Source organism: Strix uralensis, chromosome 4, assembly GCF_047716275.1.
Source record: "Strix uralensis isolate ZFMK-TIS-50842 chromosome 4, bStrUra1, whole genome shotgun sequence".
Lineage (NCBI taxonomy): Eukaryota > Metazoa > Chordata > Aves > Strigiformes > Strigidae > Strix > Strix uralensis.
The window spans coordinates 36390796-36412013 of NC_133975.1; the positions used below are offsets into that span (position 1 = coordinate 36390796).

General features: G+C 37.7%; 1 protein-coding gene across 13 annotated transcripts in view; it reads left to right on the top strand.

Annotated features, from left to right (window-relative positions):
- The window catches only part of SORBS2 (sorbin and SH3 domain containing 2), a 175557-nt gene that overhangs the window by 117646 nt on the left and 36693 nt on the right, over window positions 1-21218 (top strand). For 8 of the 13 annotated variants that reach the window (XM_074866354.1, XM_074866358.1, XM_074866355.1 and 5 more), the window contains 4 exons: window positions 761-947; window positions 4017-4131; window positions 11235-11318; window positions 13445-13501. In XM_074866354.1, the coding sequence (XP_074722455.1) occupies window positions 761-947; window positions 4017-4131; window positions 11235-11318; window positions 13445-13501 (443 nt within the window). The remainder of the gene's footprint in view (window positions 1-760; window positions 948-4016; window positions 4132-11234; window positions 11319-13444; window positions 13502-21218) is intronic. The other 5 variants (XM_074866363.1, XM_074866367.1, XM_074866366.1 and 2 more) reach the window with 2 other exon arrangements.

Consider the following 21218-nt stretch of genomic DNA (forward strand, 5'->3'; position numbering starts at 1 on the left):
TTTGCTGTAGGCACAGGTGTTGATGTTATTTAGCTGCAAGACAGACATATTAAACTAAGACATATAACTGTTGTATCTTTCAGAAGTTTATAACCATGTGGTAAAATTATTTACAAAAACAAAAATGAAAGTGTGAGTAGACTGTATGTGTGAAAAAAAACCATAGTGCCTGGTACAAAATTGCCATTCAAAATTCTTCCATTTCAGTGTTTGTTGAATTTGATATGGTCTCATACTGCCTTTCTCTGTACTGTTGAGAGCATTTTTGTGGGTCAGTTGTCTGAGATCTCTTTGGATTCTTGTGATCCTCTTCAAGATACGCTATTGCCTAGTTGTCCCACGCTAACAGGAATTATTAAAACAATGGGAAAAAGTGTGTATTTCCTGCCTTTTCTCTTACATCTGAACATAGAACAACTGAGAGGCAGGATGAGCCTGGGGATTAATTATAGGCTGTCATTAACAGCTTTGATGGATATATACAGCCATTAACTTCTTCCCCCCTCAAATTAATCATTAATTTATTTTAACTATACTGCACTTTATCTGTGTGTTTGTAGTTTTATATAGAAATATATAAAAAAAATTCTAATGAGCTACACAGTATACAGCATGTACTTTTAAAAATGCATTTACACATTTTTGTAACCTTGTATCTTTGTTGAGTAACTGTGGGTTCTTGTAGTGTTCCGTGTTGTGTTTTATTAAAATAAAACTCATTTATCATGCTGTGACTATTTCTGGTTTTGTTTTATATTAGGTAGCTACAGTCCATCCTTCTCTGCTCAGGCACACCCAGCTGCAAAGACTCAGACGTACAGACCATTGTCTAAAAGTGCTTCTGACAGTAGCTCTGATGCCTTTAAGGTCTCATCCCCTTTACCACCTCCACATGTGCCACCTCCAGTACCACCACATCGTCTGAGGGAAAGGTCTATACCAGAAAAGTAAGTTAGCATATTTTCAAAAAGTGTTCTTGGTATCTGCAGTAATCCAATTACAGGATATCACAAAGGATAAAGTAGCAGCTATAGAATAATGTGACTTCAAGGGCTTTCTTTATTCAAGGGACAGTCAGGTGATGAGGGGTAATCTTCATCAGTAGTGTGGGCATTGTGTGTGGTGCTGCCATTTCTTCAAACATGCTAAATAAGTGCTTTTTCTTACAAGTTATACCACCATGAGCATTTAAAGTTTTCATTCTCATTAGTGGGATTGTCCTACTTGTTTGTGTTTCAGAACAATCCGTGCTCTAGCAGCTGTCTTGAATAGTTAGTCTCTGAGTAGGAAAGGCTATTTATGGTATCCAGTAGCAAAGAGAAAAGATCTAAAAGATGTTGTAAATTGAAATTCAAGGAAGAGCAAAACTGTAAGAGTATAGCAGTCAACCCACGTTTTTCCAGAGGTCAGAAGTGCTTTATATCCCCACTTTTTCAATCTCCATCTCCGTTTTGGTAGACCAAGAAGGTGTTTACAGATTAAAGGGGTATTTCAGATTTCTCATGGTTTTCCAGCTTCAAACTTGCTGCCCAAAACCAGGTCTCAGTGGTTAGAGTTCTGTTTGGAAAAGGTTAATACTTAATAACTCATGAAAGAAATGCTTGTCCTTCTGATAAAACCCTGCACACAAACTCTATAGATTCTTCAGCATATCTGCAGCTACAACCTCAAGTACAAAGCATTTTCTTTAGTGTTTACATTCATGAATACTACATACTAATATAATATTCTTTTATTATACATTTATGTGTGTGTGTATATATTTTATATATGAAAAGGGTCATTTTTTGTTCCATTTGTGGCTACAAACCCACCTCTCTTGCTTACACTCAAGTAACAAAACAAAATTTGCCCATTTTTGTCAGCTTGGACATTGTAAACATTTTTATATGTAGAAAATATTAAATAGTTTCAAATAATTTGCAGTTTGAATAAAATAAAAGACCATGCTAAGTGTTTAAGACTGTGACTATGGCTTTTTGAAAAATTTGTAGGTAGTGGCAATCTAAAAGTTAATCCAGCAGATACATATACTGCAGAGAAAAATTAGATTGCTCGATGATTACTGATTTTGGCTACTCCTGCTTCTGAGGGCAGGTTGTCAAGAGGAAATGCTAGGGGTTAGAGTTGGGCTACCTCCCAGAGGCACTGAGGTTTGAGTTTTGCTAGCAAGTCATACAAAAGTGTAGATTTTGTTAGCAAGGACCAAAATGTGGATTCTGCTTAGCTTTGATCTCTGAAGTTATGTGAGTCATCATCCTGTGCTAGGCCAAATGCCTTGGTCACAGAAACTGAGGCCTGTTGCAGTTGCTTTTATCATGCAGTTGCTTGAAAATAACTGTTTCAGCACTGAATTTAGATGTTTAGCCTCTCCTTTTAATATCCTGCATGATAAGACAGGCAGTGGAAATCTGTGTTGTCCAGACCAGGGGATGGCAAACCCGTTAGTTATGCTTTGTCTGCTGCTGACACCTATAGCTCGTCAATCTTTCCCTGCCATTGGGAGATTCTTTTTTTAATTGCCTATAAAGCCTGAGTATTTAAAATCTCACATAAGAGGCTTAGGTTTACTTGCATCACAGTTTCATAGCTGGGAGGCAAGATATGGTTTGCATTAACAGTTGGGCTCAAAAATATAGTCCATAAGGGATTACAGGCTAAACACTGTAAATTAGGTGAACTGAGCGTGAATCAGAATTTCAGTAGCATCCTTTTTCCTTCAGTGGCTTGCAGTATAATGCAACTTGATCAGAACATTCCCGTTTTCCTGTTCATTCTCAAAAAATACAACCTTTTCTGCTCTGAAATGAATTTTTTTGTCAGTGAAAATAAACAATAGAGCCATGTAGAACTACTTCCTTTGAAATGTAGGGCATTTTATAAATAGAGGTGTCTGTGTCCCAGAAATTGCACTCACAAACATACTGTAAACAAAAGCTACCCCATAGATTATTTTAAGGCACATGACACATGCCTTATTATGTCAGGTCATATCAAACCAAGTCACATCAGAAAGGCTGATAGAACTAATAGAATTTAATCAGTGTGTGATCTTTCTTATTGTAAATGCAGACAGTAGCTGATAGGATTTCCACTTTCCCCCATTCTTTGAGTTACTAGTAGGTCATTTTACACAGAGCTAAATAAAAAGATGTGTGAGCTACAGTTTTCCAAATGCAATGTAGGCAGTGACTACAAAAGCTGCGATGAAAATGTAGCTCTCACTGTGATAGTAACTAGCTAACTATCGCCCAAAAATATATAGGTAGCTATTAATGTAACATGGTAAATTACTGAAAAAATATAGTAGTAGGGGTTACTTTTTATTCTTTGCATAGCACTATTAAATTGAAAGCAAATTTATAGTTATACAGAAAATGGATACATTTCTGTCCCAAAGCCCGCTGCCAAATTCTTGTTCTTGTTTATTCAAATTTCCAAGGAAACGGTATACCACTTGCAAGCGTATTCAGGAGCAGTTCCACTACAGATCAGGATAAAGAGCATCTACTAGATTTTCACACTGTCTTTTAAAACAATTCCTCATTTTTTGTCTCAGAAAATTTTGTAACTTTTTCAATATGGACTTACTATCATACAGTGTGATGACAAAAATATCTATTACTTGCCTGTATTAGTATAGTGCATAAAACAAGTATAGTAAATTTGCAATTTGAGAAGGCATGTCATGCTATTTTGACACAGTATGTCAGGGAAGTTTTTTAACTGGTCTACTAGTTGTAACAAAAGTATGAGTGATCACAGAGGCTGGACACCTCTAGCATTTTTCCTGCTGTACTGAGTATACCTGCTGTACTGAGTATACCTGCTGTAAACAGGTTAAGACGATACAGTGCTTAAAACATTGGGATGCTAGACCAGACATTTCACAACTGAAATCTAGAAAGAGAAACCATGCTGAAATTCATTTGGTTTTGCATGTTTCTCTTGCACAGAGTTGTAAAGCAGATGGTGATGACAGTAAATTAACTCAGTTGCTCATATTTGCTATTTAGAAATGACTGGGATCCCCCTGACAGAAAGGTAGATACCCGCAAGTTCCGTTCTGAGCCAAGAAGTATTTTTGAATATGAGCCGGGAAAGTCATCCATCCTTGAACATGAAAGACCGGTAAGACACATAAGTGAAATAAGTAATACAGTAAGAGGTTTGGTGAGAGGTCATCTTTTTATTATTTACTACTAATTATAACTACTTAGATGAATGCTGAAGGTCCTTTTTCAAATGTGATTTTGCAGCAATTTGTCTTTGTTCTTTCCTGATGGTTGTGTTGAAAATGTGAGTTTGGCTTATTCACTAATCTCAGATCTTCTGGTATTTCCAAGAAATCAAACCACCGCTGTGAAAACCTAATGGATGATGAAACTGCTTTTTCTAATTGGCATGCATCTTCAGGAGTCATTTTCAGTAGTATTAAGCGCACATATGATATCTGATTGATTAATGCATAAAAATAAACTGTTTTCATTTTCAGGATGTGCCTAATCATACACATAAGGAGATTTTGGTCAAATACTGGTCAAGGATGCCCAGAAAGGCTGTGGAATCTCCATTTCTGGAGGTGTTCAGGACTCACCTGGACACAGCCCTGAGCAACCTGATCTGATTAGACCTGCTTTTAGCAGGAGGTTGGACTAGATGACCTCTGGAGGGGGCCCTTCCAGCCTCAATTACTATGTGATTACTGATGTACACTAACACGTCATTAGAAGTCCTTATTCCTGCTTTCTGAATAATGATTGCAATTGTGGAATTTTTTGCAAACATGTCTGATAAAGCTACGCTTAATGCATGCAAGATGACCATCAATGGGAGTTTTTGTTCGCTGAAAGACACCTTCACCCAGCCTTTCTAATCTATCTTTGTGCCATCTCAACACTTTCTTGTTTTAGGAAAAATTTTGGCAATATTTTCTCTTCTTGGTCTTTTACTTTGAGGTTGGAATGGTTGAGGGAGTCCAGTGTTAAAGAAGGGGTTTGTGTAATCAATACTGGATTATTATTTGCTTCTGTATTACTGTATTACATGCTTGTTCACAGAATTTATTTTACTAATTTAAAATAAATTAAACAAATAATTGAATTCCAGAATACGTAGTATGTCAACAGTGTGAAAAACCTGTACTAAGCACCTTTCCCTTGTGTGTTTGTGGTCTTTTCAGGAATATAATTTTTGTTACCTAGAATACACTAAGCTGTGTTTCTGTGAAATTAAGTTCTTGCAGAACTGATGCATTTTTCAAAGAGGAAATTGGCATTTCGATAGGAACTGCTAGTTAATCAATATAATTAAAGGGAATTTAGTATTTATTGTGAAGATTAACTTGAATTTTATTCAAAAGGTGATGGCATTTGTTCTGAGTACTTTTTTGATTGCTGTGGCTGCATTATACACACTGAGGTCATTTACCAGCCTTCTCAGTGCCAAAGAATAACAGCAGATTCAAGTTAAAAATAAGAAAATTACAGTGATGTTTCAAGAATGGCCTCACTTTTCTGATGAATTATATTTTCTACTAATGTAATGTGAAAAAGTAATTCATATAGGAATTGCAGTGTTGATGAATATGATCATAGATACAATTTTTCAATTTTAACAAACTAATGAAATCACAAAAAAGTGAGCTTTGCTGACTATTCCTGAATCCTTTCTTTTAACTTGTTTATACGTTTCATTTTTGATGTTATCAATCAACAGGTTGGATTTTGAGCTTTGTTTGGTCCTTAAAATATTTTCCTGCAGAGAAGCCTTAGTCGTGTTGTACTTACTGAGCAGCATCAGTCAAGGGCAAGATCACGCTTTATCATCTGAAGCTTAGACTAGAAGTGTAGACTTAGCTGATGTAAATACAAAGAAACATCTCTTTGTAGAATAAATTTTAAAAGCTGAGGAAATAATATTCATTGACAGAATGAAGAGATTTTTTGCTTATGTATGATTCAGAGCTGTAAAGGATTGGAAAACGGGAATTAATGTAGAATACAAGAGATGAAAGTTGTGCTGACACTAGTGTAATGTTATTAACTGATAAAAATAGTTGAAGCGAGTATCACAGTTTTATCAGTCTGGAATTTCTGCTGCTGGTAACAATGATGTTCAGCTTTATGTATTTAGATAGTTCCTTTGGACTGGGTTACAAAAAGAAAAATACTTGGTTTCACTGAAACATTTGCCTTCATTGTGTTCACTGGAAGCAAAACTCACGACTGCTTAAATGATGATCAGCAGAGTAGGTCGAAAGATTTTCTCTGTGTGTAGGAAAAGCTGACATCTGAAAACCGTGCAGTAGTTTTAAATTCAGATGAAAACTCAAAATTCTCAACTGTGTCAGTATTGCATGAGTTAAGTCTTTCATCATGATAATCTCAAAAGATTTTATTTTTAATGTCTGAAAAATGATTCTGATAATACTGAAATAAAATATTAATCAAAATATGGAGTATAAAAATAAAGGTAGTTAATATTGTAAAAGATGGACATTTATAGCTTCTGAACTAGAAAACTTTATTAGTTTTGCCAAAAACAAAAAAAGGAAAAGGGATTTTTTCCAGCACTCCAAATCTTAAAATTTTTTGCTGAAATTTAATCATTTCCATGTCTACAGGACTGCAGTTTTGATAGCAAAATGATCTGGGAAAAAAATTATTTACAGCTACCTTATATGATAGATAAACAGGGCAGATGAGGTTTGAAAGCTCAGCATCCCCTTTACTGACATAGGCACTACATTGGAACCAGCTATGATTAATGTGGAGATTAGAAACATGGCAAGAATATAATAAAATGAGATTCAATGTAAAACTAACTTTTAGTGGGAAATATTCAGCAGATCCTCATTCAGTAGGTCAAAAGAGTGTGAGAAATAACCACCTTAAAAAAAAATGACCTAGTAATAAACATCAAATGGATAGATTGGTTAGGGATAGATAATTATCTTTGTTATGGATATAAAAAGATGAGTGTAATTTCAAGCTGCAGTATCATGCAGCAGCCTTCACTCATGAAACAGGAAAATAATGTTTCTTTTGTAATTTGAACTTGTAAGAGTATAAACATCAACAATAGGGAGAGGCTTGAGATTGGTCCTTTTAGATAACATCTAAAAGTAAGCGACATTAAGCTGTCTTCCAAGCAGTGATGTGGTAGCGCCTTTTTTTCTATTTCAATAAACCCATAAAATATTACCATTTCTTCTAATAACAGCACTGATAAGGTGGTACGTAAGTTGTTCTGATGTTTCCATCTCCAATGTCTGCAGTTCAATAAAGTGCTCTTATTTTTGTCTAATATCATCTGAACCACAGATTTGTTTCCTAAAATGGATGTTAACTTTCAGTGAATAAATTCCAGTGTAGTAATTTAATCTTACTCATATGAATATGAAGTTAAATTTTTATTCTTTACTAGTTTCAACCTTGCATATGTGAAGTAGTTCATACATGTACATTTCTCTGTTTCTGCAGTAAAACAAGTAAGGAAAACTCTTAGTGTTTCTGTAAAGGAAGATTTTGTAAAATTGGTACAAGCAATAGATGCCTTTTTTTTCATTAGGTGTTTTAGTCTAAGCATGAAAGTACACATGTGCTAGTCAGAGAAAACTGCCAGGTTAAATTTTAGGTTTAGATTTTTTTATATATGTTCAGTATACAAATTTTCTACTGAGATTATATGCAAGAGGATTTAATGATCAAAATAAATTAAAAAACATTACTGTTTTGTCAAATACCAGAAATAGACTGGGCTTGCACCATGATGTACATCTGTTGGTTTGGGGGAGTTTTTTTACTGTAGTGAAAAATTTGAAATTTTCTTTAGAATATGCAAGTTTGGTTGCCTGTGAAATCTCAAGCTGGTTATCAGAATATTCTGCTCAGTGTTAGCTGAGTTACTTGAGTAACACTTTGCCAACTGAAAAAATTTTCACAGCATGTCTTAAAAAGAAATCAGAAATTCTACATATAGGCATGTTTTTATATGACATTAAAATAAATATGTCTTCTCATAAAGACACTGAGAGACTAAGTCAATATGGTAATGCACTTGGAGCTGCAACAGCTATTTAAAAGTAGTCCAAAAAAAAGAAAAAAGGAAAAGCAAAAGCAAACTCTTTAGAGCTAATAAAATAAAATACCAAAGCCAAATTTACAACAGACATCTGAGTCCATGGTTCCAAAGCGGCTTCAGTATGGTGTCTGAACTTGAAAATGTCAAATCAAGCACAGGCAAAGCTGCATGCAACACTACAGATGTATTTTTTTTAAATTACGGTGTTCTTCTATACTTGAGTATGTTGTTGCAGTGCTGTGTTGACCATCTGATGCAAATGGCTAAAAGAGTGAAGTTTCCTACTGGTCTTCAGTAGATATTTTCAACAAGTAATGAAAATGTTACTAAAGGACTAGATGAGGGATAGAGTACAGGAACATGACTTGGTTTGACTGACAAGTCATAAAAAGGGAATTTAACTTTATTGCTTTTATCTTCTCTTCAAACAGTTTGGGAGAATCTTTGTGAGACCAAGCCAAGTTCAGTATTTCAAGTCAAAATTATCTGTTCATTTCAAATCTCGTGGAAGGGGAGATATTAGAAAAAGGTCCATCAGCAAAACTGAATCCAAAAGCCAAGCGAAGTCAATTGCTTGTGTATTGATCTTGGTAGCACAGGGAATGCAGAGTCCTTGCTAGAACTGCGAGGCAACAGTGGACTTGCAGACAGTAGTGCTCAGTTTCTTTTTGTTTGCTGCCCTCTGCGGTTCAATCCCTGAATAAAAGTAGGACTTGTATGCGTGGAGTTAGCTTTACACACTTTCTTAGGCTCTCATTTTATTTGCACACTACTACATGAGGAGAACTCAAAAACTTAGAAACTGCATAAAATACACTATTTCTAGCTTTTTATTTACAAGCAGAATTGCGGAGGTTTTTAAACTTTCAGCTAATTACAAGAGTATTTGAAGATAAAAGGGGAGCCAACTCCCATTCTCATTTTTATCTCCTTGGGTAGCTGGGTGGAAGCCCAGCTGGTCTGACAGTGTGTTATGGCTTCCTGTAAGAAGGGACACTGGTCAGTGTGTAGGTGTGGGGCTGCTGCTATTCAGGGGACCTTGAGGTTCAAGGCTGATGCTTACTACCCAAGCAAGTAATGCCAGTAGGCCTGGGTTTGTAGTGCTAACAGCCCCACAGTTTCAACGCCATATGCATTTCAAGGGATTGATTTATTTATGTAGATGCACCCAATTGTTGATACTAACATTTCTGTGAAAATTAATTCATTGCGATAATATAAAGATGAAAGCATGCTATAAAGATTTCAGGATACTGTAACTTAGTTTGAAGAAATTATGAAAAAGCAATTGTTTAGTACTCTCTTCTCAAATTATCCAAATCTAAATTGTGGATTTTTTTTTTAAGATAAGCAAAAAACTCTGAATATGCCAAGCATTCTTTGTAATGGGAATCAAGTTGATATATAACGAAGTTATCTTCTTCATTGTGAATCATTTTTTGCCCTCATGCCTTCATCTCTCTGTAGAAGAGCATCACATGTTTTTTCTTAAATTGGTTGTAGTTTCTAGTAAGGTCACAAGTCTTGACTGGTCAGTTCATGAAACTAATTTCAGTGGTGCTTTTCTACTAAAGACTTGGGTATGTATAGTTGAGTTGAAGCAGTTGTCATTAGTAGTGCTGGATTATGGCTGTGGATGGTGGAAATGCAAGGGCAAAACTCCAGAGCAGCTTCGCTTCCTAACCCTGCTGTGGAGCACAGCAAGTTGTTCATCACTGGCATTCACTTTTCACTCTGTTCACAGGAATAATACTTCCCTTACTTGAAAGGGACATTGTGAAGATAAATCTATAAAGCAACAGTTGGTGTCCAGATACTGCATGAACAGCTCATAGATATGTGAACACCAAGGTAGTTCAAAAGGGGTTTTGACCTTCAATAGAGCAAAGTTGACAGTCTGTTCCAGTAACATCAAAGGCAGCAAGAAAAGTGCTGTAAGATGTTTAATTACCTGAAATGGTAAAGAGCACAGTGTTATCTCTTGCAGAAAACAGAAATAGCTGTATGTGATTGCTCTGGTGTATTGGTGACAGCTTGACTCAGGAGGAAAAAAAAGTGTTACATACTTAATCACCAGTATCATTCTTTATGCAGGACCCTGTCATCTTCTAGGTCACACACATTAGTGTTTAAGTTCTGATAATTACAGTTGTGGAGAAACAAATTTTAAATTCAGAAATATCTTTAACAAGAGGCTTTCTCTGTTTCAGAGATCTTTAAACCAACAGTTCACTGTAATTCTGCACTGCATGACAGCTTACATCAGATCCTGCAAAGGAACTGGAGCTATTTAGAAAATAATGCAGCCAAGTTTACAGTTGATTAGATACCCCATTGGGAGCTCTACTGTTTTGCACTGTCTGTTTTCAAGCTACTTGAATAAACCTGTCAATTATTCTTCTGTTCATTGAAGAATTTCTTAATGCTATCTTCTACTGCTACTGTGAGAATTTTCAGACGAAAATAATGTATTTCGCTGTGGAAAAAAAATGCTCCATTATGTCAACAAGGCTGTGGGAGATAAAGCATTACAAAATACTGCTAAAATGAATATTATGGAATGTATAATTTTTTGTTCCCTATTTTTTGACCATAGGATTTAAAATATACCAGTACCATTTCATATGCTGAAGTGGCTTTCTAATAGAGTCATGCCTGCATGATGCAGATCCAGAATTAACATGCTTTGTGAGAAGACAAGGAGTGACCAAAAGCAATACTGATAACATTATGTCTTTATTGCTGACGAGATGGGCAATTTCTTGCCTATGCTGAAGATGACAATCATTTAAACCGTCTTCTTAACAAGGAATCTTTAATAGCAGTAAATGTACTTCAGTAATGCAGTGATGTTTACAAAAGTGGTCAAAGAGCCCTCTTAGCTTTAAAAGAGTAATTTTAAAATGTTTAACATCTTCCAGTCATTGGAAGAACAGTAACAAAAAGAAAAGTATTAAAGTACTAGTCAATGACAGCTCTTGAACAAGAATATCCTGTCTTAAAATACCATCTTCACTCTGATTTTATTCCATTCCTTTCCCCATATTTGTTTTGTGTTTGCGTGTGTTTCTTGTTAAAGTGACATGGCATTTCTAGCACTTTGCTCAGCGTGTGCCTTTTCCTTCCCTTTTCCTTCACAACTGCTCCAGACTGACCGCATAAACCCAGATGACATAGATTTAGAAAACGAACCCTGGTATAAATTCTTTTCAGAACTGGAGTTTGGATGTCCGGTAAGTGAGGACAGAATATTAATATTAAAACGTTAGGGAAAATATTTTTATAATGAGGAATTTACAAATTACCAAATTCAGCAAACATATGCCAGTAAAGTTAATTTTTTTTTTTTTTTTTGGAGAAAGGTCAATAAAGTCATCTCATGCCTATAACTATTATTTTTCAAGTGGACCCTTAAATTGCCTGAGTAGTGGCTTTAATAGCTTTAATACGGACTACGTATTAGACAAATAGTAGTATGTAAATATTTAAGAACAAGACAAATTGAATGTTAAGTAGGTATGTTTACTAGTCTCTTTAAATCTTTTGCATTTGGCTGGATTATTTTTGAACAATCTTTCAGAACAGAAGAATATGTCAGTTTGCATTAGGGATGCTAAGTTACAAGTCATGTATTTTACTTGAAGGAACGTATCTAAATTTAAATGCACGCAGCCATATACAAATTGCTTATGGCAGTAAATACTATTATTTTTTTCCTTTTTTTTCCTCTCTTATATGCATACATGCAGAATACGTATTTTGTACCTGAACACAGAGATACATGTTTGCTCTGTTTTCAAGCTGGACACCTGCTTGAATGGACAGACTTCAGTTCTGCTCTGATTTTCACAAATAGCCAGGTCCAGAAAAAGGGTGCTACCTTAGTCCTACTGCAAGCATTTACACTTAAAATTAAAAACCTGAAAAGCTATATTTGGTCGAAACACCTAAACATCAAAGATATCTGTTTTTCACCTTTGGTTGCCTAGGCACTCACAATTCTTCTGCAAATACCACAGTCTTAATTGCATTTAAGCACCAAAAACTGTTTGTATATTTTATACAAGGATAAAACAGTAACATTGTCCTTGAAGCAAGACTGAGAACTAGGTCTCATTTCCTCCCTGCACAGTGCCTTAACAGCTAGGTTGGACATGCACCTGCTCTTGCTTTTGCACACACCCTCTCTGTCTCCATGGAGCTCAAATTCTTCCCTGTACACTCTAACATCTTTAAGAAAAAGGATAACACGCATCTTCATCCCAGAAGAATGTTAACACGGTGGTTAGAGTACTTTCCAGACAGGGGGAAGATGGGAGTTCAGATCCCCTCAGAAAAAGGAAGGAAGTAAACCCAAGCATTCCCTCAGTCCAGTTAAGTATTCTCATAGCTCCCCAGGATCCTGAGCACCTTGAGGGAAAAAAAAGCAAAAGCACCTGCCCACAGGCAGGAAATCCCAAATAGACATGGCATTTGAACTTGAGAGTATCAGGGTTTAAAACATCCCCATTCTTATCTTTCCCTGTTAGCTAGCAATTCTCTGGAGCCCCCTGCAGCGTGCTAATTACTGATATGCTGGGCTAGATGAGGAGCCTGAGCACTTGCCACAGGGCGGCCCTGGAGGGCACTCTGGGAACCAGGTACCTTAGTCCCTTTTTGTAGCTAGCCATAAGCCAAAATCAGAACTCCCAACGACTTTAGTGAGAGCAGAAGAGAAAGCAAACCACATACATTCTTTTAAAACTAATTTTTTCAATCACAACATTTCAAAAAATTACCCACTCAATACCACTTGAAAATTAAAAAAAAAAAAAAAAAGTTAAATATATCTGGGTTTAATTTGTTGTCCAGTGGTCTATAACATGTCACATTTTCACTGATTACCTTTTATCTCCTTTTATCTACCCATTCAAGCTGTTTTGTCATTCCTCCCTCTAGGTGGGCAGAAACAGTCCAGATACATTCTTCTGATGAACAATATGTCAACAATATTTTACTGATAATGATAGCCTGAGAATAGTGTCTCCTGTAAGATAAAATATATTGAGATTTCCCTAGCAGAATATAACTGTGATGCTTTACATTCTTCTGTCTCATCAGTATTAAAAACTATTAGTAATGATTCAACCATTTCAGTTGTAAATTTTACCACCTAAAGTTACTAACATTTTATTAAGATGCTTATAATTTAAAAAATATTGTAACACATTCTTCCTTCCATTCTACCCCTATGTGTCACTCTGTACCTGACATTGTCAACACTTAGTTTCTAACTGTGTCACCTTCTCCACATGTTTCATTCCTTGCTGCCATTGATTCTACTCCATTTCATCTCTACACTTCTGCTTTTATGATGCAGCCACCTAAAAAGCTTTTGGACTATGTTCAAGACAGTTCTTCTGGTGTTTCCAATGAGGTAAATGAATGATTCTTGTTCAGATGATTCTCTTGGGAAGAAGGGTTGGAGTGCTCGCCATTTATGTCTTAAGTTTGTTAAAAATTAGTGGTTTCCTTCTGATAGCTATGAGACATTTCTAATTCACAATCATTGTATCTTTGTCTTCATATCTTTCCAGATCACTAGTGCATTTGGATGTTGATCTTATTATCCTAGGAACTGTGAGTCCTTATCCCCAAAACTTCTCAGAGATTAACAAACAGAATTACACAACAGCCCATACATCTCTCTTTGACAAATTCCCACTTCTTCAGAGTTGGGCAAGTACATTGCTTTCAGACACAATTAATACATCATCACAATAGTATTTTTTAATTAGAATATCCAACTGCAAATTCTATATCTCAAGTAAAGAAAGAAAGCCTTTGTGGCTAAGCTATCATTTGTCCAGTTAAGTATTTATGACTAAGGTTGCTAATCAGGTAAATCAGCAATTAATAATCCTGTTGTAAATTTATAACTGCAGGATTGACAGTCACTGTCATCACTCCAAATAAAATGCATCAAGATCAGGTAGTGGGCTGTTGTTGCCCTACTCTGAGTGGGAGAGATTCAGGCTTTCATTCCTTCCTCCCCTCCCTCACATTTTTAGAGTGTTAGGGCAAAAGTCAGTGAATCCTCTAATGGTGGCTTTACTTCATTCATATTTGGGATTCACTCTCATCTTCTGTAGTCTCTCCAAAAATTAAATGTAAATTGTGGCCTTAAATTGTTTATTGTTTGCAAGTTACTCTGGTTTGGTTTTAAGCTCTAAAAATCTGGAAGAACCTCATGGTTGTGAAATTTGCACCTAGTTCTCCAAGGCAATAAGCTTCTAGGCCTTCACTAATATTTGATAGTATTTTATATATTGAGGAAGACAATTTAAAAGCCCTAGCATGATTATTTGAAGTATTATCATGTTCAGTAGGTCTGGGTAAAACAATTATTAAGTAATACTGGTTTTCTCTTTGTTTAATTTACAGAGACATTTATGTTTTATTTTGAAACTTCTAAAATCTTTAATTATGATAAATCATTTTCACAGACTATAACAAATTAAGTATTGGGGGGGTAGAATATTCAAAATAACTTACTAAAGTATTAGAACCATTATGCAAATAAGCCTGATTTACAACTTTTGCCCACTTTTCCTAACTTCATTTTCATTTACCGTTAAAGCCTTGATGCATGCAAACAGCTAAAAACATTGTCTTAATTGTAAATATATATATGGTTTTTTGAGTAGAACTGAATCAAAGTATTCAACAAGTTCTGTGTTTGGTGGTTTGGGTGGTTGTCTCCAATATTGAATTATTTTTGTCAGACAGCCTTTATCCATATAGGGCAGTGTTGAATATTCTGGAAGAAGCCTAATTAGCTTTGGAGATGGGGGACTGGGGGAGCTGTGTTCTGCTGGGCCATCTGGAAGTGGCTTGAAGGGATCATGGGTCAATAAATGCCCACCAGCTGGTAGGACAGCTACAGACAGCGGTACCGACTCTTGGCTGTAAAAAACAACCATATCCACTGTTTGCTTTCACCTTTCCCCTATGTGCCACATCAGTGCAGCTCTACCTGTGGGTAGAAGGTATAAACTCCACACAGTCTACATATAATAACATATACCTGTGGTAAAAATTAGTATTGTAGAACGTGCAACATAGAGTATCTTTCATATAGAAAAAACTTCAAAGGTGGCATCAAAGAAAAGGCAAAAGGGCAAGTTACATTCAAGGTGATAAGAGTATCTTAAAGGATGGAAAGCAACAGCCATATAGTAAACCAGCAGTCAGTTTTGGCAAGGCACGCGCTTCTTGCAGTCTTTGGCTGATCACTGACACACTATTTATGGCCTGGGGAATGCTGTGGATAAAGAAGTTCTCTGGTTTGGTTTCAATTGTGTGATTTGCCCATTGCCTTCCATAGGAGGCAGTGGTGATCTGCACCACCCTTGGGATTTACATCATAGTCTGTATAGCCCTGGAGCCATTACAAGTGGTGGAAAGTAATCAGTGCCTCATGGCTGTTCGGCCAGTATCATGTGACAGATGGTCTCCGCCCAGCCTCTAATGGAAGGGGTTGGCACCTGCACAAGAAACCCTGCAATGACAATCTGCAATGTTCATATCACCTCATGCAGCAGTTCCAACAGATCACCTATGAGCCCAAGTTTCCATCCTCTGCTGGTACCAGACCGTGGCGGTGACTGGTTAACAAAGATGAGGTTGATAGTTGTGGCCAGTTTTGAAATAAGACTGACATTTTCCAGAACAGGCTCAGTGTGTGTTTTGTGGGTAGTGTAGAGAACCACATGGACCTGAGGCCTTTGCTTCTCTGTTGTGTAGAAATGTGAGGAGAACTGTGATTATACTAGCTGCTGGTGTGAGCAACTCTGCTGCTGGCTTCTATGGTTTTATTTCAGACAGACCTCATAATATTAGATATTTATCTTAAAATCATTGAGGTTGGATAGTGGTAGGAGAATTGTCATAAAGTAGTTTTCAGCTTTCAGAGGACATAAAGAAAATCTTGAAAATATGCACTGTATGAACAGGAAAGACTCAGGAATAAGTACCACCTTCAGAATATATTTTTTAAAAACAAATACCATGATATTTTGTTTAGACAGAATAGGTGAACAGTAATGCACTCATCATGACCCCCATACACATTCAAATATTGAGAAATAAAAACCAGATCATTTCCTAAGTGCTAATAGCAGGTTTATTGTTTGTCTGAGAATATCTGATGATCATCAGCACACCTCCATAACAACTGGCTCCAAAACACAGGCTTCTATCTAATCTGCCTGTAGAAAGGAGATTTGATTCTTTACTCCTTTCCTAGAGCAGATGGTATGGTTTTGTTTCATGGTACCCCTTCTCTCTAATGTTTAATAAGTCCATTAACTTTATGAGCTAGGTTACAGTACTTAAAATACTTCGGTCAGAAATTATCTGTTTCTGTTCTTCACATTCAAATCCACAAATCAATTTTTATTTTAAAGTGTCAAACATAGTTTGTTTATCACTAAAAATAATGCAATGGCAGATGATTTTAAAAAACCCCAAACCTTAAAACCTGTGTTTTGCTAGCAAAATGAAACTTATAAGAAATAAATTCACATTTGTTTGCAGCAAAACATGTTGGTTTTAGCAAATCTAGCAAATAAAAATCAGATGCTGTGATAAAACTGGATTGTATTCCACAGTCTTCTGTACTCTCCCATCATGGAAAAAAGCGTATGTGGAGCCCCACTGCACAGAAAGCCACCTGGGAAAGGGATGCATCATTGTATGAGTGAGGCAAACATTCACTGGTGGGAACACTTAACATGGAAGACACTGGGCACATGATCAGTTAATGTTGGTAGTCATCTTCCAACAGGCTGTTGCTACAGCAGACCTGCCCCACTGAGAGTGCCATCCTCCCGACATCACTGATGCACGCATCCCTGTTCCTTGGGAACACGGGCTACCTCCCGCTACCTCACCTTGCTCCTATTGGTAACAGCTTAATTCCCAGATTGTGTGAAGATCTCTCATACACAGGCTGGAAATTGCAGATGAATGTTACAGGAGGACATGTTAATTTACAGAGAATAAACACTCTAGTAATTCATAGCAGGTGGACGTATTGCCATTGATACTTTCCTTATGCCACTTTCTCCCTCCTACTGTAGTGCACACGCTGTGGGTTGCATGCATGTCATTCTCTACTGTAAATGAGATGCAGATGAATAGAGGAGATCATGTCTCCTCTAATGTGTTTGAAGATTGTACTGGATGAGCTGAAAATGACTGCATGACAAGTAGCCCTTTTTTTAGCATAGCACTAAGGTAATTTTTGGAGCTTTTATTTCTAGATCCCCTCTATCATCCATAGCATAAGTCACTGAAGCAGAGTTTTATGTTGCCAGAACTTGAGCATCAGTTTCAACAACCTGAAAGTCCATGATACAGTGCAGCAATGGAAGGATAAGGGTGAGAAAAAGAACAAATCTATTCTTTTGGTTTCCCATTATTATAAAACAAAATATTTGTCATACAGAACAGTGTAGCACATTACAAAATCACACAGCAGTTTCAGAGGTTTGGGACTAATTGAGTTCTGGCAGGAACAATTTAGCAGTATCCATCAGGTAAGAATTGCAGCAGCAGCAGAGAAACTGCCTCAGCTTTGCCTCTAATGTGGTGACAGAATATTAAAAAAGTGACTTTAAAATCTTGCAAAGATGCATCACTTTTACAGCACATAACTCTTAGAGTGTTATCCAAGTCTTGCATTGCTTCCATTCTGAACAGATGCAAAGACTAGCAAGTTTAAATGCACAAGTGACTACAACAGTGAAGTAGAACAATCGTCGTGGTTTCATGATTTAGTCCAGTAGTCTATTTCCTTTCAAAATAAATTGGAAGAAAACAGAGAAGTAGTTGCAACCAAAACCTTGAGTTTACTTCTTTCCTAGACATGTGCTTACTTTGAGATTTCCCCCAAAATGAAAGGCCTATCAGAGTTTGTGGGATGAAACTATGCCATGTTGAACTGTCCAAGATCACCAGAAAGCCTTGAAATAGGCCAGAAACTAAATTACTTTAATTACAGGCCAGTTCCTATGGTCTCTTGGTGAAACAGCAGAGTTGCCTCAACCCTGTTTGACAACATTACAACCAAATGTTGTTTTCAACAGTTGTTGCCTTCAAAATTTCTGTTGAAATCAAGAGGAATAAGAACTGCACACAAACACTACTAATAGGATACAACTCATAATGCTTAGTCCCACCACAGTGCTTTACAAGTTAAGCCAAGTATGACTTCAGAGAAGTATCAGGAACCCAGTTCTGTCGTTTCTAGTGGTCAGATTTATGTTACTGGTTTTTACAGTGAGCATATTCTTTCTAGATCACTTATCCTAGATTTGTAATCTCACTTAAGGAGAGATTCTACCTTTGTGTTTATACAGCATGTTATTCAGATCCAAACTGGAGCTTATGAATATAACAGTATTTAACAGTGAGAATAATAGTAGTAATAAGTAGTAACTCAGAAGAAATACTTCAATATTTGTCCACATAGCAAAGAACTTTCTTTTTAGAAAAAATAAATGTTTTGAAACCCTATGCAGAGATCACCTTAAATAAGTTATAGAGGTCTTATTTGCTCTGGAAAGTAACTTTAGTCTTTTAATTATTAACATCTTTTAATGTTTACATCTCAGCTGTCATTCTTACCAAAAGCTGGAAGGTTTTTTACCTGATTTTGAATGCAATTTAAATTAAACTACAGTTAAAAATTACTGAGAAAATCAGAATGATCTTAGCTCAAGTTTTAGATGACATTTGTTCCATATTGTATTATGTTTGTGTGGTTCTCCCTACCTCACACTATAATAAATTTCAGTATAATCCAGAAATCAAAGCTTCAGTTATTGTCTGTCCTGGTTTTGACCAGGATGGAGTTATCTTTCCCTGGGTTGAGAGGGAGCCCAGCGAGAGGGCCGGTGCCGATCAGTCATTGGGGTATTTCATCCCATGTGATGTCATGCCCAGGGATACAGGTGGGCGCGGGCTCTCTCTGGCGCGCGCTGTGTCCGGTCCGGTCGCGTGTTGCTGTGGGGGCGGTCACCGCGCTCGGTAAGCCACTGCTGCATTTTACCCGTTTGTTTTTGGACTCACTATTGTTACTGTTGTTCTCTTGTTATATTTAGTAAATTCTTTATTCAACCCACGAATTCTCTTTTTGTCCCTCCCCTATTTCACCGGGGAGGGGGGAGGTGAACGGCTGGCCACGTGGCGTCTGGCTGCCGGCTGAGTTCAAACCTCAACAGTTTTTGGTGCCCAGTGTGGGGCACTGAGGGTTTTTTTTTGAGATAACAACAAAATGGGTAAAATGTGGATTGCTTGGCTCCTTAAGATCTTATCACCTCATTTGCAATATGTGTTTCCCATGCTCACCTTCCGTGAGAGTTGGGTTAAGGTTTTGTTTCTGTTGTACTATGTGATGCTCATCTATGATAGCGTGCAGTCATCAGCCCTGGGGCTATTTACAGTTGTGTTTGGGAAATTTGGGGAGTTCAAGTATCTTTGGAATGTTCACATAAACATGGTTGCCATGCTGTTAGGAGCTAGTGTGTTCCTGAATGTGGTTCTGGTTTTGTTCAGGGTTAAGCAACTATTTAAGAGTATCACCTGGAAACCTACCCCCAGGTTGGAGAATTATGAGTGGCTGGGGGTGTGGAGTAGCATGGGCAAGTACCTACAACGTGGGCACCTCCAGTGTATTGGAACTTCACTCCTGCACAGGTGCAGAATCCTGAAGAACTAGTGAAATATTTGGAAAAAGTATGTTGTCACCCGGGTAATTCCAGAGAGGCACAGCTCACTGCAACATGCTGGGGCATAGCCCACGCTTACCGAGTGCTATTAAACACTGTTCAGCACCCTCAAGAGGCAGAGAAGGGCTCTGGTAACCAAGTAACAGAAACTGCAGCCACTAAAAGCCCGAGGACAGGCGCTGCAGCTGAACCAGAGAACCAACCCATGATGGTGTCAGTTGCTCCCATACAGAAGAAGAAATACACAAGAAAATCCCCTCATGGCGTACAGGGTGACAATGAACCAGGCCCATCACAAGAACAGGAGGAGGAGGCAGAGCCAGTGATAGTCAACCAATCCTTATACCTGAGTTGCGAGACATAAGAAAAGATTTCAGCCACCATCCAGATGAACAACTCGTTACCTGGCTGCTCCGGTGCTGGGATAGCGGGGCCAGTGTCATGGAACTAGAGGGCAGGAAGGCGAGGCAGCTGGGATCCCTGTCTAGGCAAGGGGGCATTGACAAAGCCATTGGAAAGGAGACACAAAATCTCAGTCTCTGGAGGCGACTTCTGTCAAGTGTGAGGGAGAGGTATCCCTTCAAGGAAGACTTTGCATGTCGACCAAGTAAGGGGACCACTATGGGGAGAGGCATTCAATACTTGAGGGAGCTAGCCGTGCAGGAGGCAGTTTACTATGACCCAGATAATGCACAGCTACCCACAAATCCAGATGAGGTCCAATGCACCCGGCCCATGTGGAGGAAGTTTGTATGGAGCACACCATCATCATGTGCCAGTGCATTAGCACTAAGGGACTGGAAAGACGAAGAGGGACCAACAGTGAATGAACTGGCTCACCGACTACGACAATATGAAGAAAGTGTCTCTTCCCCCATCATCGTGGCTGTGAACAAATTATCTCAAGATGTCCAGCAATTTAAAGAGAACATGTCCTACTCCCCACCTGCACAGACTAGAATCTCGGCTATTAGGAGCAGTCGTTTCTCTACTCGAGGGAACTGGTACACACCACGGGGGAAGCTGTGGCATTGCCTGCGTGACTGTGGAGAAGACATGAAGAAATGGGATGGAAAACCTGCCTACCTCCTAGAAGAGCGGGTATGTGAGCTGGAAGGAAGAACAAGTACAAAATACAGTTCTTTTGGGAGAAATCCTGCTCTGGTTTCCAGTAATCAAGTGCCCAAACAGAGCAGAAAGTTTGACTTTGCTCATGATCCTATGAGAAGAACTTCTGACTTGTATTCACGAGAAGCGAGTGATCAAGATGAGGCTGAAACCCATGCACACCACACTAACCCATTTGTCGTTAGCAGGTATTATGACCAACATTGGAGGGATCCTGCCTCCAGCCAGGCA